This window comes from Dipodomys merriami, unplaced genomic scaffold (genome assembly GCF_024711535.1).
Source record: "Dipodomys merriami isolate MVZ:Mamm:240054 unplaced genomic scaffold, mDipMer1.0.p SCAF_12, whole genome shotgun sequence".
Taxonomy (NCBI): domain Eukaryota; kingdom Metazoa; phylum Chordata; class Mammalia; order Rodentia; family Heteromyidae; genus Dipodomys; species Dipodomys merriami.
The window spans coordinates 20,202,105-20,214,808 of record NW_027202493.1 but is presented as its reverse complement, the minus strand read 5'-3'; the positions used below and the strand labels follow the sequence as shown (position 1 = coordinate 20,214,808).

Sequence of the window (12,704 nt, the reverse complement as noted above, 5' to 3'; positions counted from 1 at the left end):
CATGCATTTGTTGTTCTAATTAGTGTATAGCATTGTTATTATAATTTATAATACAATCTCTTCCATTAAACAGGTGTTGGAAACCACATCAATGCCAGGGATTTGGAGTATCACATTGAATTACTTTAGATAAATTACTTCATAGAGATTTGCCCTTAGTTTTCTGATCTCCTGTGATCTTATATTTAGCAGGAGATGTTCATTGTAAACATTTCAGACAGTGAGAGAATCTGAATTCAAGTCTCCACTTGAAGTACAAAGAGCAAACACAGGCTTAATATTTCCTTGGAAGGTGAGGTTAGAGAAATGATAAATGAGGGAGCTCTCTGTCACGTTGTAGAATGACAGCTGCCCATACTCGTAGTCTAGGAAGACTCCAACTCTATGCGTTTGCTTCCCCAAGTAGATCTTTTTTAAAGGAGGAAAGACCCATGAGGTGTAATCAGTCCCCATCATGGATCCCATGAGTAAGACTTTATTTCCAGATGCTTCCATCCTGTTGCCCTTTCTGTCTGTAACACTGCATATACCCAGTTGCCACCTGGATGCCATTTCCACGTTCACATCCCAGTAGTGCTTCCCCGAGGAAAAGCTCTCTGCAGCACACACAGTGGCACTAAAGTCACACCTCCATGGCTTTCCAGGCACATCCTGCTGGATATTTCTGAGTCTCACACTTTTCAGGTTCTTGGATAAGACCAGGGAGGGATGAGCTGTTTCAGGATCCAAAGTTATATGTCCTGCAGGGACAGAAAAGTTCAGTTAGGAAAGTTAGGAAATATCAGATATGGTTTCTTATTTTCAAGAACTTCCCAATGGTTGAGCACAGCCTCAGGCACCGACATAGCAGAGACCAATTAAGGAGAGCACAGGAATTGAGGAGACTCAAGAAATGAACATCAGGGAACCATGAAGTTAATGCAATGGTGCAAAGGGACACAATCGAACAACAGAGAGAAAAACAACAGTAACAACAACAAAATAATGAATGGGTCAAGGAGAGGTTTACAACTCCCATCAACTCAGAGTCTTTAAATGTTTACTTTTTTTTTTTTTGGTCCGGTCGTGGGGCCTGAACTCTTGGCCTGGGCGCTGTCCTTCAGCTCTTCACCTCAAGGCTAGTGCTCTACCACTTGAGCCACAGAGCCACTTCCGGCCTTTTTTTTTTTCTTTTCGCTTATGTGGTGCTGAGGAATCGAACCCAGGGCCTTAGGCATGCAAGGCAAGCGCTCTACCACTGAGCCACCTTCTCAGCCCAACTCAGAGTCTTTAAAATTGCCCTTGTAGTCTGCCCCCATAGATATGACCTGGGATATAACCTGTTTCCCTGAAGATCTTTTCTAAGGCAGAAATCCTGCTTGCTACCTACTAATATAAGTGTTCACCCACAGAGTCAGGCTCCAGTGGCTCACACTTATAATCCTAGCTACTCAGGAAGCTGAGATCTGAGGATCGTGGTTCAAAGCCAGCCCTGGCAAGGAAGTCTGTGAGACTCATATCTCCAATGAACCACCAGAAAACTGGAAGAGGTGCTGTGGCTCAAGAAGTAGCTCACCCGGGGCTGAAGAGCTGAGGGACAGCACCCAGGCCCAGAGTTCAAGTCCCATGACCAAACAACAAAAACAACAAAAGAAAAACAACAGTTGACCCACGACATTTCTGTCATTTGATCATTCTATTCATCTTCAATATTCCAAGTGTGATATAAACTCCTAAAACTGCAAATAGCATTCACTTAATCTTAAGTAATTCCAAGGAGCACTTACTAGCGAAGGCTAGAAATCCAGTAAGAATCGTCCAGGGGGGGAAAAAAAATCAAACCAAAACCAAGTTCACTGAGATTTTTTTTTTTATACTTGGTGCAAAGCAGTTTTTGACTTTTTCATATCTCAGATTATTTCTTCTCCTACCTTTCTGCTTAACACCCAAATATTGTGATTTTTTTTCAGGGTTTGATCATGAGTTCCTTCTTTTTATGACTTGCATTCTCTGCCTGAGAAGACCTCACATAGCCTAACTTTCAATGTCTTCTATACCTCCTGACTTACTACATAAACAAATTGTGAGATACTAACTAGTTGGATATGAAGAGAATTTCAAACATAACACAGCCAAAATAGAACTCCAACCTCAATCTCTATTGCTTTTTTTTTTTTTTTTGGTCAGTTGTGGGGCTTGAACTCTGGGCCTAGGTACTGTCCCTCAGGTCCTCAGCTCAAGGAATACTCTACCAGTTGAGCCACACCATCACTTCTGGTTTATTGGCAATAAGAGTCTCATGGACTTTCCTGCCTAGTTTGACTTTGAACTGTGATACTCAGATCCTAGCTTCCTAGTTGCTAGGATCATAGGCATAAGCCACAGGTGCCCAGCTCTCAGTCTCTATTTCTTAATATTGTACCCTGTTGCTTTAGTTGTTGATGGTTATATAATCAGAAGAAATACTGTATTTTTTAAATTAAATTCCTCTAACATCTAATCCAGGAGTGAGTGAGTTCTTCTAATCACATGCTTTAATCTTTAAATTTTAAGTTCTATACTCTTAGCATCTTTTAAAATTATTTATTTATTTATTTATTTATTTATTTATTTATTTATTTATTTATTTATTTATTGCCAGTCTTAGGGTTTGAACTCAGGGCCTGGGCTCTGTCCCTGAGCTTCTTTTTTTTTTGGGTCCAGTCATGGGGCCTGAATTGTGGGCCTGGGTGCTGTCTCTCAGCTCTTCAGCTCAAGGCTAGCGCTCTACCACTTGAGCCACAGCGCCACTTCTGGCTTTTTTTTTCTTTTTTCTTATGCGGTGCTGAGGAATTGAACCCAGGGCCTCAGGCATGCAAGGCAAGCACTCTACCACTGAGCGACCTTCCCAGCCCAGCCTGAGCTTCTTTTGCTCAAGGCTAGCACTCTACCATTTGAGCCACAGCATTTCTTCTGGCTTTTTCTGTTTTCTGTGGTACTGAGGAATCAAACTCAGGTCTTCATGCATGCTAGGCAAGCATCTTTAAAAGACTAACAGAAATAATAGTATGTATAGAGTGTAGAATCAGGGAGTGTAATTCAGTGGTTATATGTGCAAAGACACTGTGGTTTGAATCCTCAATACACTTGTACACACACATACACAACCACTGACACCATCACAGCTGACACTGTACTACTACTTAAGCCAAACTTTCAGTCTGGAATGTTTTTGGTTACTTGGACAGAGATCTGGCATTGAACCACAAGGTCTACATCTCATGAGCTACTGTTACCCGGCCTGGAATCTACTTTCATCTGTGGTAAGATGATCAGTTGGTTCTCAAACATACTTATAGTTGTGGACATGTGTCAACTCACTTTGGAACAATGCTAGCATTTTGCTCATTCCTTTTATCTGGCAAGAACTCAGGTCTGTGATATGAGCAGACTTTAGGCACTGAAGCAATAGTGACTCACTCCTGTTGAAAAATAAATGACAATCTCAGTTACCTGTACAGGCCACAGTTCCCTCCCCATCTCCCCAGCATACCCAACCTATGTATGCTGAGTATATAAGACTCTAGGTTCAGATTCAGTATCTCCAAATGAAAACTTACCTTTCTAAATTATATCTTGCATTCTAGGGGGGAAAAGAAACAAAGTTATTATGGCTGTCCTATTGGAGCCAAGCATTTTAAGTGTGGAACCCATGAAAACATTCACCTTTATAATATGAACTTTATATTTCCTTGGAATTTCTTCAGACTCAGAGTGCCAATTTTCAAATATCAAATATTAACATGGATAAAGAAAACATCAGAAATAATGCTCAAAATGCCTTTGCTATATTCTTAGTCAAAACATTTTGCCTCTACCTCACTTCAACCATCTGATTCAGCACAGTCATCTTTTAGAATTGCCCACATATTTGTGTTCTTTGTTAGAATGGTAAGATGTGAGCAGATGGAGGTGCCCACTAGACCAACACCATAGTGGGGCCAAGTGAAGAGCTGAGTATAATTGGGTCACACCTGCTCACATCCAGAAATAAGCTTGGCTTTAGAATTGAATTGATGTACAAACATCAACATATATAAATAGCTTTAGAAATATGTATATATTTGTATATATATATAGAAATATGTATATACATATATATATGTATGTACACACACACACACACACACACACATAATCACACATAATTTGTATCCTATTCTGGGGTTTGAATTCAGGGCCTAGTCACTGTGCTTGAGCTTTTGTCTTCAAGGCTAGTGCTCTACCTCTTGAATCAATGCTCCACTTTTGGTTTTTTGCTGGTTAATTAGAGACAAAATTGTTATATACTTTCCCACCTAGGTTGGCTTCAAACCATAATCCTCAAATATCAGCCTCCTGAATAGCAATGTTTATGGGTGCTGAGCTTATAGTTAAGTGTAGGTTGGCTTCAAACCATAATCCTCAAATATCAGCTTCCTGAATAGCAATGTTTATGGGTGCTGAGCTTATAGTTAAGTGTAATTAACTAAGAAATAGGCTTTTCAAATTAGTCCATTACATAGACTTGAGAAAGGGATATAAGTAGTCTTTCAAAGATGGTAACTTAGGCCGGTGCCTGGTGGCTCATGCCCATAAACCTAGTTACTCAGAAGGCTGAGATCTGAGGATAGTGGTTCAAAGCCAGCCCAGGAAGGAAAATCCGTGAGACTCTTATCTCCAATAAACCACCAGAAAACTGGAAGTGGCATTGTGGCTCAAGTGGTAGAGCACTCACCTTGAATTGAAGAGCTCAGGGACAGCACCCTGGCCCAGAGTTCAAGCCCTATGACCAACAAAATAAAAAGATAGTTTTTAACATTTTAAACATAAAATTCTGTCTGCTCAGGCTGCTATAACATAATAGTAGATTATATATCTTATTGTAGTCTGGAGCCTGAGAACTTTTAGATCAAAGTCCTGGCTACATCTGGTACCTGGTAGGCAGCTTTGACCTCAATCTAACCTTGATGGTAAAACAGGGGTAAGGCTTTTGGTGGCATTTAAGAGGTATTATTTAAGTACTCATTCAGGAGAGCTCCCCCAGAAGCCAATAAACCAATCAGCACCCAAAGTTCTATCTCCTATGACCATTCTCTCCAAGGTGAGGACATCAACATATATATGCATACATGCATGCATGATGTATGTATGTACATATACATAAATTCCTGGGGACATACAAATATTCAACTCCCAGCAAATACTTACACCCTTGTATCTCAAGGAAAGCCACTGGTTCCCTGCAGTAACTACTATAAACCTGCTGGTTACTGTGCCTGTGATTTTGGATTCTCTTTGTTTTGTTTTCTTCCAGAGAAAAATCTGTGAGTATTAGGAAATACATACTTCCATGTATTATTTTCCCCATAAAATGCAATGAAAAAGCCATTCTGCATTTTTCTCTTTCCAGTAAATGAAATTATCACAAGGTATTATTTAGCATCCACAGAAGTGATTAAGTTTTTATGGTTTGTAGACCATCCCATTGAGTAGATGTATCACACTTTAATTATTTACACGGTTGAAGCATATATCAATTCAAACTTCCTGTTGATAATTTAAGTATGAGAACACCTTTCAGGAAGTAGCACTCCACTAAGTATACTTTTATAGCCATTCACAAAGCTTTCCACAGTTAAATTTACTTTCAGCCAATGCATAAAAACAAAAACTGTAGATATATATGTATAGATAGTAATGTTTAAATCTATTTTTTCAAAAATTTTTTTAGAGGTACTGGGGTTCGAACTCAAAGCCCTGAAGTGCTAGGCAGGTGCACTTCCACTCAAGCCATGCTTCTTCTCTTTGTTTCTTTAGTTATTTTTCAGTAAGATCTCATGTTTTTTTTGGGGGGACTGGCCTGAAATCATCATCTTCCTAATTATACATCCTAATGTAGCTGGGGTTACATTTGTGAACCTTTTGCCCAGCTTAGTTGAAAGATAAGAGTCTCATTTCTTTCTTTTTTTTTTTTTTTTAATGGCGCATGGGGGATAGCCTCAAACTATGAGCTTCCTGATCTTTGTCTTTTGAGTAGCTGGGATTATAGGTGTAAGCTACCACACAGCCACCCCACATTTATCAGTTCTTGATAGTAAAACCATTCAAGCTAGCCGGGCGCTGGTGGCTCACGCCTGTAATCCTAGCTACTCAGGAGGCTGAGATCTGAGGATCACGGTTCAAAGCCAGCCCGGGCAGGAGAGACCGTGAGACTCCTATCTCCAATAAACCACCAGAAAACCGGAAGTGGCGCTGTAGCTCAAGTGGTAGAGCGCTCGCCTTGAGCTGAAGAGCTAAGGGACAACGCCCAGGCCCAGAGTTCAAGCCCCACGACCGACAAAAAAAAAAAAAAAAAAAAACAAAACCATTCAAGCTGGGTGTGGTGGCTAGCACCAGTCATCCCAGCTACCTAAGAGTCTGATTGGGAGGAGTTCAGTTCCAGGCCAGCCCAGATAAAGAAGTTTACAAAACCCCATTTCATCCAATCATATAGCTGGACCTGGAGGTACACACTTGTCATTTCAGGTTTGGTCTGAAATAGGATTGTGATCTGGTCTAGTTCAGGCAAAGAGTACAACTTTAGCTTAAAAATAATCAAAGGTCTAGAGGTAGAGTTGCCTACCTAGCCAGTGTGTAGCCCTGAGTTCAAAAAAGAAAAAAATAAAAAGGAAAAAATAAAATATTTTTTCTCTTATTTATTTTATGTTTATGTGGTACTGAGGAATCGAACCCAGGATTTATGCATGCATGCTGAGCAAGCACTCTACCACTAGACCACATTCCCATTCCCCCAAATAAAAATCTTTTTAATATGGAATATATTATCATTCTCTGTAGCCACACTGTTTAAGAACACACTACAAGTTCTTATACCTTTCTATCTATAATTTAGCACTCATTAGTCAACTTTCCCAATGCTCTCACTATGGTGACCACCAGATTTCACAAGAGTGAAGTGGCATTCATTTTTCATTCCCTGGTTTATTTCACCTAAACTAATAACCTCCAATTCAACCCAACTTGTTACAAATAGGAATGAACAAATAAGGACTCTTTTAGAAATAAGGACAGGGCCTGGGCCCTGTCTCTAAGCTCCTTTTGCTCAAGGCTAGCATTTAATACTTTGAGACAGAGCTGACTTCTTGTTTCTTGAACAACCGGTTAATTGGAGATGAGAGTCTCATGGACTTTTCTGCACTGGCTGTCTCTGAACCTCAATCCTCAGATCTCAGATCTCAGGATTACAGGTGTGAGCCACTGGTGACCAGCATGATGTCATCTTTTTATGACTGAAGAGTATACTGCTGAGTGAAGGCACCACATTTTTTTTTTTTAGTCCATTCATCAATTGATAATGGAAACTTAGGTTGCTTCTATCCTGGGGGAGTGGAGGGTGCTGTTGTGAACAGTGTCTATACACTGTTGTTGGATTATGTGATAGTAGTATTTTTAGTTGAGAAACCTCTCCACTATTGCCCACAATGGCTCGACTAGTCATGGTACACCTTCCCACCAACAGTGTGCAGAATGCCTTCAGCCAATGAACAATGGTTGCTGAGTCTTGGTGTATGGCATTCTGGGAAGGTTACCTAAGAGCTGAACCCCTTCTCTTTCCCGGCTCATACCTGCAGTAGTGATGAGGCAGTTTCTTTGCACTCCTTCTCCAGCTCAGTGATGATCCTCTGGAGGCTGCATTGCTGCTCTGAGACCCGGGCCTCGCTCTCCTTCAGTTTAGTCATGTTCTCTCGGGTCACACAGCTCAGTCTCAGCAGAAGCACTTCTTTATTACTACTTAACATCTGGTGCCTTTGCTTGTTGCCTAATTCAACCATGTCTTCACAAGCTTGTTTTTCTGCCTGCCACCGCAGAATTGGAAATAATCAATTAAGTCCATGAAACCCTTCTCTATGAATCAGAACACCTCTACCTACCAAGTCTTTGATACTTACTGTTCTAACATTTGAGACGGATGTGTGGGCATATAGTCTATTGACTCAGATTACCCCCTGCATCTCAAAGACATCCCTTCCATTTTTCCTGTAACATTTTATGTATTTAAGTTATTTTTTTTTTTTAAATTTTGTGCCAGTTCTGTGGCTTGAACTCAGGGCTTAGGTGCTGTCCTTGAGCTTGTTTTGCTAAAAGATTAGTGCTCTACCACTCTGAGGCACAGCTCTACTTCTGGCTTTTATTTTGGTAGTCAATTGGAGATAAAACTCTTAAAGATTTTACTGCCTGGGCTGGCTTTGAACCTTGAGCCCCAGATTTTAGCCTCTGGAGTAGCTAGGATTATAAGCCTAAATCACTAATGCATGGCTGCTATGGCATTTTATACAGAAAGCTTCATACTTACATTACCAAATTAATTAAAACTATTGTAAATTAATTAAAATCAATTGCATCAATCACATTTAGCCACTGATACCCATTTTCTTTTTACACTTCTAAATGAACTCCACCCAGACACAAGAGTACATAATTGCGTTATTTAAGAAAAAGAATGAATGGTGACTTGTTATTCTCTATTGTTAACCTGACAACTGGCATTTTTCTGGTGACTGTTCCTTATTCACAAACACAAAGCCATGGTTTCCTTTGTACATGGTAAGTTAGTTACTCCGTATGATGTGACCAGCATGGATGATTTGGGGAATCTCATATTGATAGATATAGACTGTATCAATAAACATGAGTAATAGTGTGGTAATAATGCTGACTACTTATCAACCACTTCAAATATAGAAGGTATTTTTGAGTAGTCTTTCTCTAGATGATTATTTGCTTAAATCACTGATTCTGATCTTCAGGATTAAAAGAAAAAGAAAGAAAAGAAAACTCACAACAATTTAATGAACTAGGGACCATTGATATCTTGCTATCTCCATTTCATAGTAAAAGAAACATAGTCACAGGATAGATGACAGATAGTAGAATGCAAGTAGGAACTCTATTTATTAATCTGCCTTTAAAAGTTAATTCTGACCTCTGACTCAATGTAAAACTCAATGTACAGTGTTTCTGCGTGTGTGTGTGTGTGTGTGTGTGTGTGTGTGTGTGTGTGTGGCCGTGGCTGTGGCCGTACTGGGATTTATGCTTTTCTTGATTGGTAGGCTGGCTTCCTACTAGTTGAGCCATGACTCCAGCCTGTCCTTCTGGTTTTTTGGGGGATGGAATTGAATCAACTTTTCTGCCAAGTTGGCTTCAAACCAAGATCTGTCAGACCTCATCTCCAGAAGATCTAGGATTACAAGCATGAGCCACCATCAGTTTATCTGTGTCTTTTGATAAGGCAGTGAAGTACATTTACAATATAACATAGTACTATAAAGTACACATTAATTTATGGGTATATTTTACTTTACTCATGCCTTTTTATAGTCCTGTGAAGATAAATTCATAAATAGAATGGTTACGTGGTAAAGAGACATTCCATATTCCAGAGTACCATTTTGTGATTTTTCATATTGATTGATATAGACTGTGTAATGTTTTAACAGTAATAATAATGCCTATTTATTGATTGTAGAACCAGAATTGCTAAGTGGGTATACAGATGCATTTGACACATCTGGGATTGGCACTGGATATTTTAGGAAACTGACCTAATGTTCTGGTTTTCCTTCACTTATTTCTTAAATATAATAAGGATATTGTTCTCAAAAATCTTACCTGTAATGCTTCCTGGGATTTCTCCAGCTCAGTGGAAAATCTAATCCGTTGATTCTGCTTAGCTTTTCTCAAGTTCAAGTCAAATTTGCACCCTTGCAGTCTCAGCAAGCTCAGCTCATTCTCTTCAGTCAACAACCGGAACCTTAGCCCATATTCAGACTCAATTATCTCTTTAAGATTCTGCTCCTCTTCCTTCCTCAAGTAGAAATAAATGACAGATTTCAGGTGAAACATGACAGCCTGGCCACATACCCACACTTTGTTGCCATTTGTAACCACAGTACAAAAGTAAGAAAATACAAGGCATAGAGTTTTTGTTGTTGTTGTTGCTGTTGTTTTTAAAGGTATAAATACAGAAGACAAAGGGAGTTTGAGTCCATCAGTGAGGATATCAACCCAACCTTAAAACACGGAATGCAGATAAAAGAATGTTCACTGATTTAAAGATGCTAAGGAAGCTAAGTCTCTGACTAAAGAAAAAGAGATCAAAAAGTTAAAATTAGGAGGTATTTATGAATGGGATTTACTGATGCTTTTGATGGAAGATGGAGTCAAGGATAGAAGATACCCAAGTTTTTATAGTAAGCAACTAGAAAATGGAGTTATCAAAATATAGAAGGAAAAAGGCAGATTGGGTTTTTTTGTTTGGTTGGTTTTGGTAGTTCTTGGGTTTAACCTCAGGACTTGTGCTTGCTAGGCAGGCTCTCTACCACCATATCTCCATCAGAAAATCAGGAACTCAAAGTTTAGGCTAGGATAGATTGAACACAAAACTTTTCCATTTGTAAGCCTGAGCTAGAGAAAGATAGCCGTTTTAGAAAATATATTTAATCTTATGAAACTCAATGGAATCAAAATTATCAAGATGATAATTTATCCTCAGCTTTTTTATGACTATGTCACCATCATCTGGTTCTGATTATTGTAATTGTTGCTTTCCACCTAGGATTTTTTTTACCCTCCTGTAATCTATTTTCATACTTTTCAATGATTTCCTTTATTTAAAGTTATGTATCCGATATGATTGGAAGTATTTATTGATTGATTGATTTATTATGCTGGTCCTGGCACTTGAACTATGGGCCTGCACACTATCCACTGTCCTGGAACTTTTTTTCTCATAGGTACTTCTTTATCATCCAGCTTTTTGGTACTTAATTGGAGACAAGAAAGAGTCTAAAGTTTCCTGCCCTAGCTAGTTTTGAGATGAGATCCTTAGAGATGTGAGGATCATGACTCAAAGCCAGTCCAGGAAGGAAAGTCTATGAGACTCTTATCGCCAATTAACCACCAGAAAACTGGAAGTGGCACGGTGGGTTAAAGGGGTAGAGTGCTTGCCTTGAGCCAAAAAGTTCATGGACAGGGATCAGGTCCTGAGTTCAAGCCCCATGATGGACAAGAAAAAAAGAAAAAGAAAAAAACAAGAAAGAAAGAAAATGGATATTTCAGTCTCCTGAGAACCTAGAATTACATCTTGAGAATAAATTCTACAAGGTCAAGCTTCTTTTTTGCAATGCCAAATACTTAGGCTCTCACACAATCCCTGGCAAATCGGGGGTCCTCACTACTGGTTGACTCTGTGTGTGTGTGTGTGTACAAATGTGTATATAGACAGATATACACACAACCATATATATATAGAGAGAGATATTTGTTTTGAGCACATATCACTAAGCAATTCTTCTCCCTTATAATTACCAAGTGGACATTTATATTCTTTAAAAATTGGGAGAAAGCCTATAATCTGAGATGCCTAGAGCACAATAGAGTTAAGTATAAAGACATGGTTTCAAATTAGAAATGAATTGTGAGAAACAGATGGCAAGTCCTTAATTTAGGTAGCAGTTCGTAAACTGATCTTTGAAGAATTTCACAATTTACAAACAGCCCCATTTTAGAGAATAGGGGATATTTATTTTCCTTTATCATTGTTTGAAATGTTATTAATCTTTTTTAAAAATTCTTTCCAACAAAGAAGGCAACTGCCCGCCTCATTACCAATTTAGTATAATTTGTAGTTCTCTTACCCGAGCAAAGTCCAGCATATTGTTATATTTAAAACATGTTTGCAAAAACAAATGTTCAGTAGAAACAAGTGGAAGAAAGGAAGGAGCAAAGATGGAAAGAGAAAGAAAGAGAAGGAAGGAAGGAAGGATGGAAAGAAGGAAGGGAAGGAAGAAGAAAAGAATAACAATAAGATGTGCACTTTTTTTCTGCAAACTTCCTTTTCTTTGGTCATCTTTCAATTGAAATTCTAATGTTTTTCTTCTTGGCTCTGAAGAGGTTTTATACACACACACACACACAATCACAATATTAGCATTCTCCGGTCTATGGATTTCAAATAATTTTTTCCTGCTTTGTCATTTGTCTTTTGCCTTTGTTTACAATATGTTATCTGATTTCTAACACTGCTGGTAATTTTCTCCCAGGAATCAAGATAAGCACTGACCTGAATCATCTTCATTCTTTCTTGCTCATCAGCCAGGATACTTCTGGCCACTTCAAGCTTCTTCCTTAGTGCAGTCAGTATTTCCTGGAACAATTTCCTGGACTTCTCAGCAGCCTCTTGTATTCCATAGACCAGGTGACGGTGGTGCTCCGGGGACTGGAAGCATTTGTTACAAAGTGAAATTTGGTCTTCATCACAGAACAGACAGAGTGGTTCCTGGTGGACTTCACAATACTCATCCTCTGCCATGTTGTGCTGTGACTCGGGCCCTACTCTTCAGCTTTTGTCTACTGTGGAATGCTTTCTTGTACAGTGAACAGTTACAGGGGCAGGTTTCCTTCAGGTAGTGGAGCGGGCAGACTTCAGAACTTCAGGGTTCACAGTGAAGGATCCAAGATCAAGGAGAAAGCACCCGCAAGCAGTGCAGGTCAGCACTTTCTGTGTTCTTCAAGTGCCACAACTTTGCAGTCACATGGGGCAGGAGAGCCAAATTCCTTCAGTATCCCTAGATCAGAGGAGCTCTCTCAAGTTTTCTGACAACCTTAAGCAACAGCGTGATCTTTAATGACAAGCAACAGCATAG

The 12,704-nt window shown here is 39.3% G+C and overlaps 1 protein-coding gene across 1 annotated transcript in view; it reads right to left on the bottom strand.

The window, feature by feature from the left end:
- Triml2 (tripartite motif family like 2) overlaps positions 1-12,370 on the bottom strand; it is a 65,931-nt gene extending 53,561 nt beyond the window's left edge. The window contains exons 1-6 of the mRNA XM_070016040.1: positions 12,122-12,370; positions 9,670-9,861; positions 7,626-7,856; positions 3,579-3,601; positions 3,340-3,440; positions 258-740 (exon numbers count right to left, since the gene is read on the bottom strand). Of these exons, the coding sequence (XP_069872141.1) occupies positions 258-740; positions 3,340-3,440; positions 3,579-3,601; positions 7,626-7,856; positions 9,670-9,861; positions 12,122-12,370 (1,279 nt within the window). The remainder of the gene's footprint in view (positions 1-257; positions 741-3,339; positions 3,441-3,578; positions 3,602-7,625; positions 7,857-9,669; positions 9,862-12,121) is intronic.
- Between the last annotated feature and the right edge of the window lie 334 nt (positions 12,371-12,704).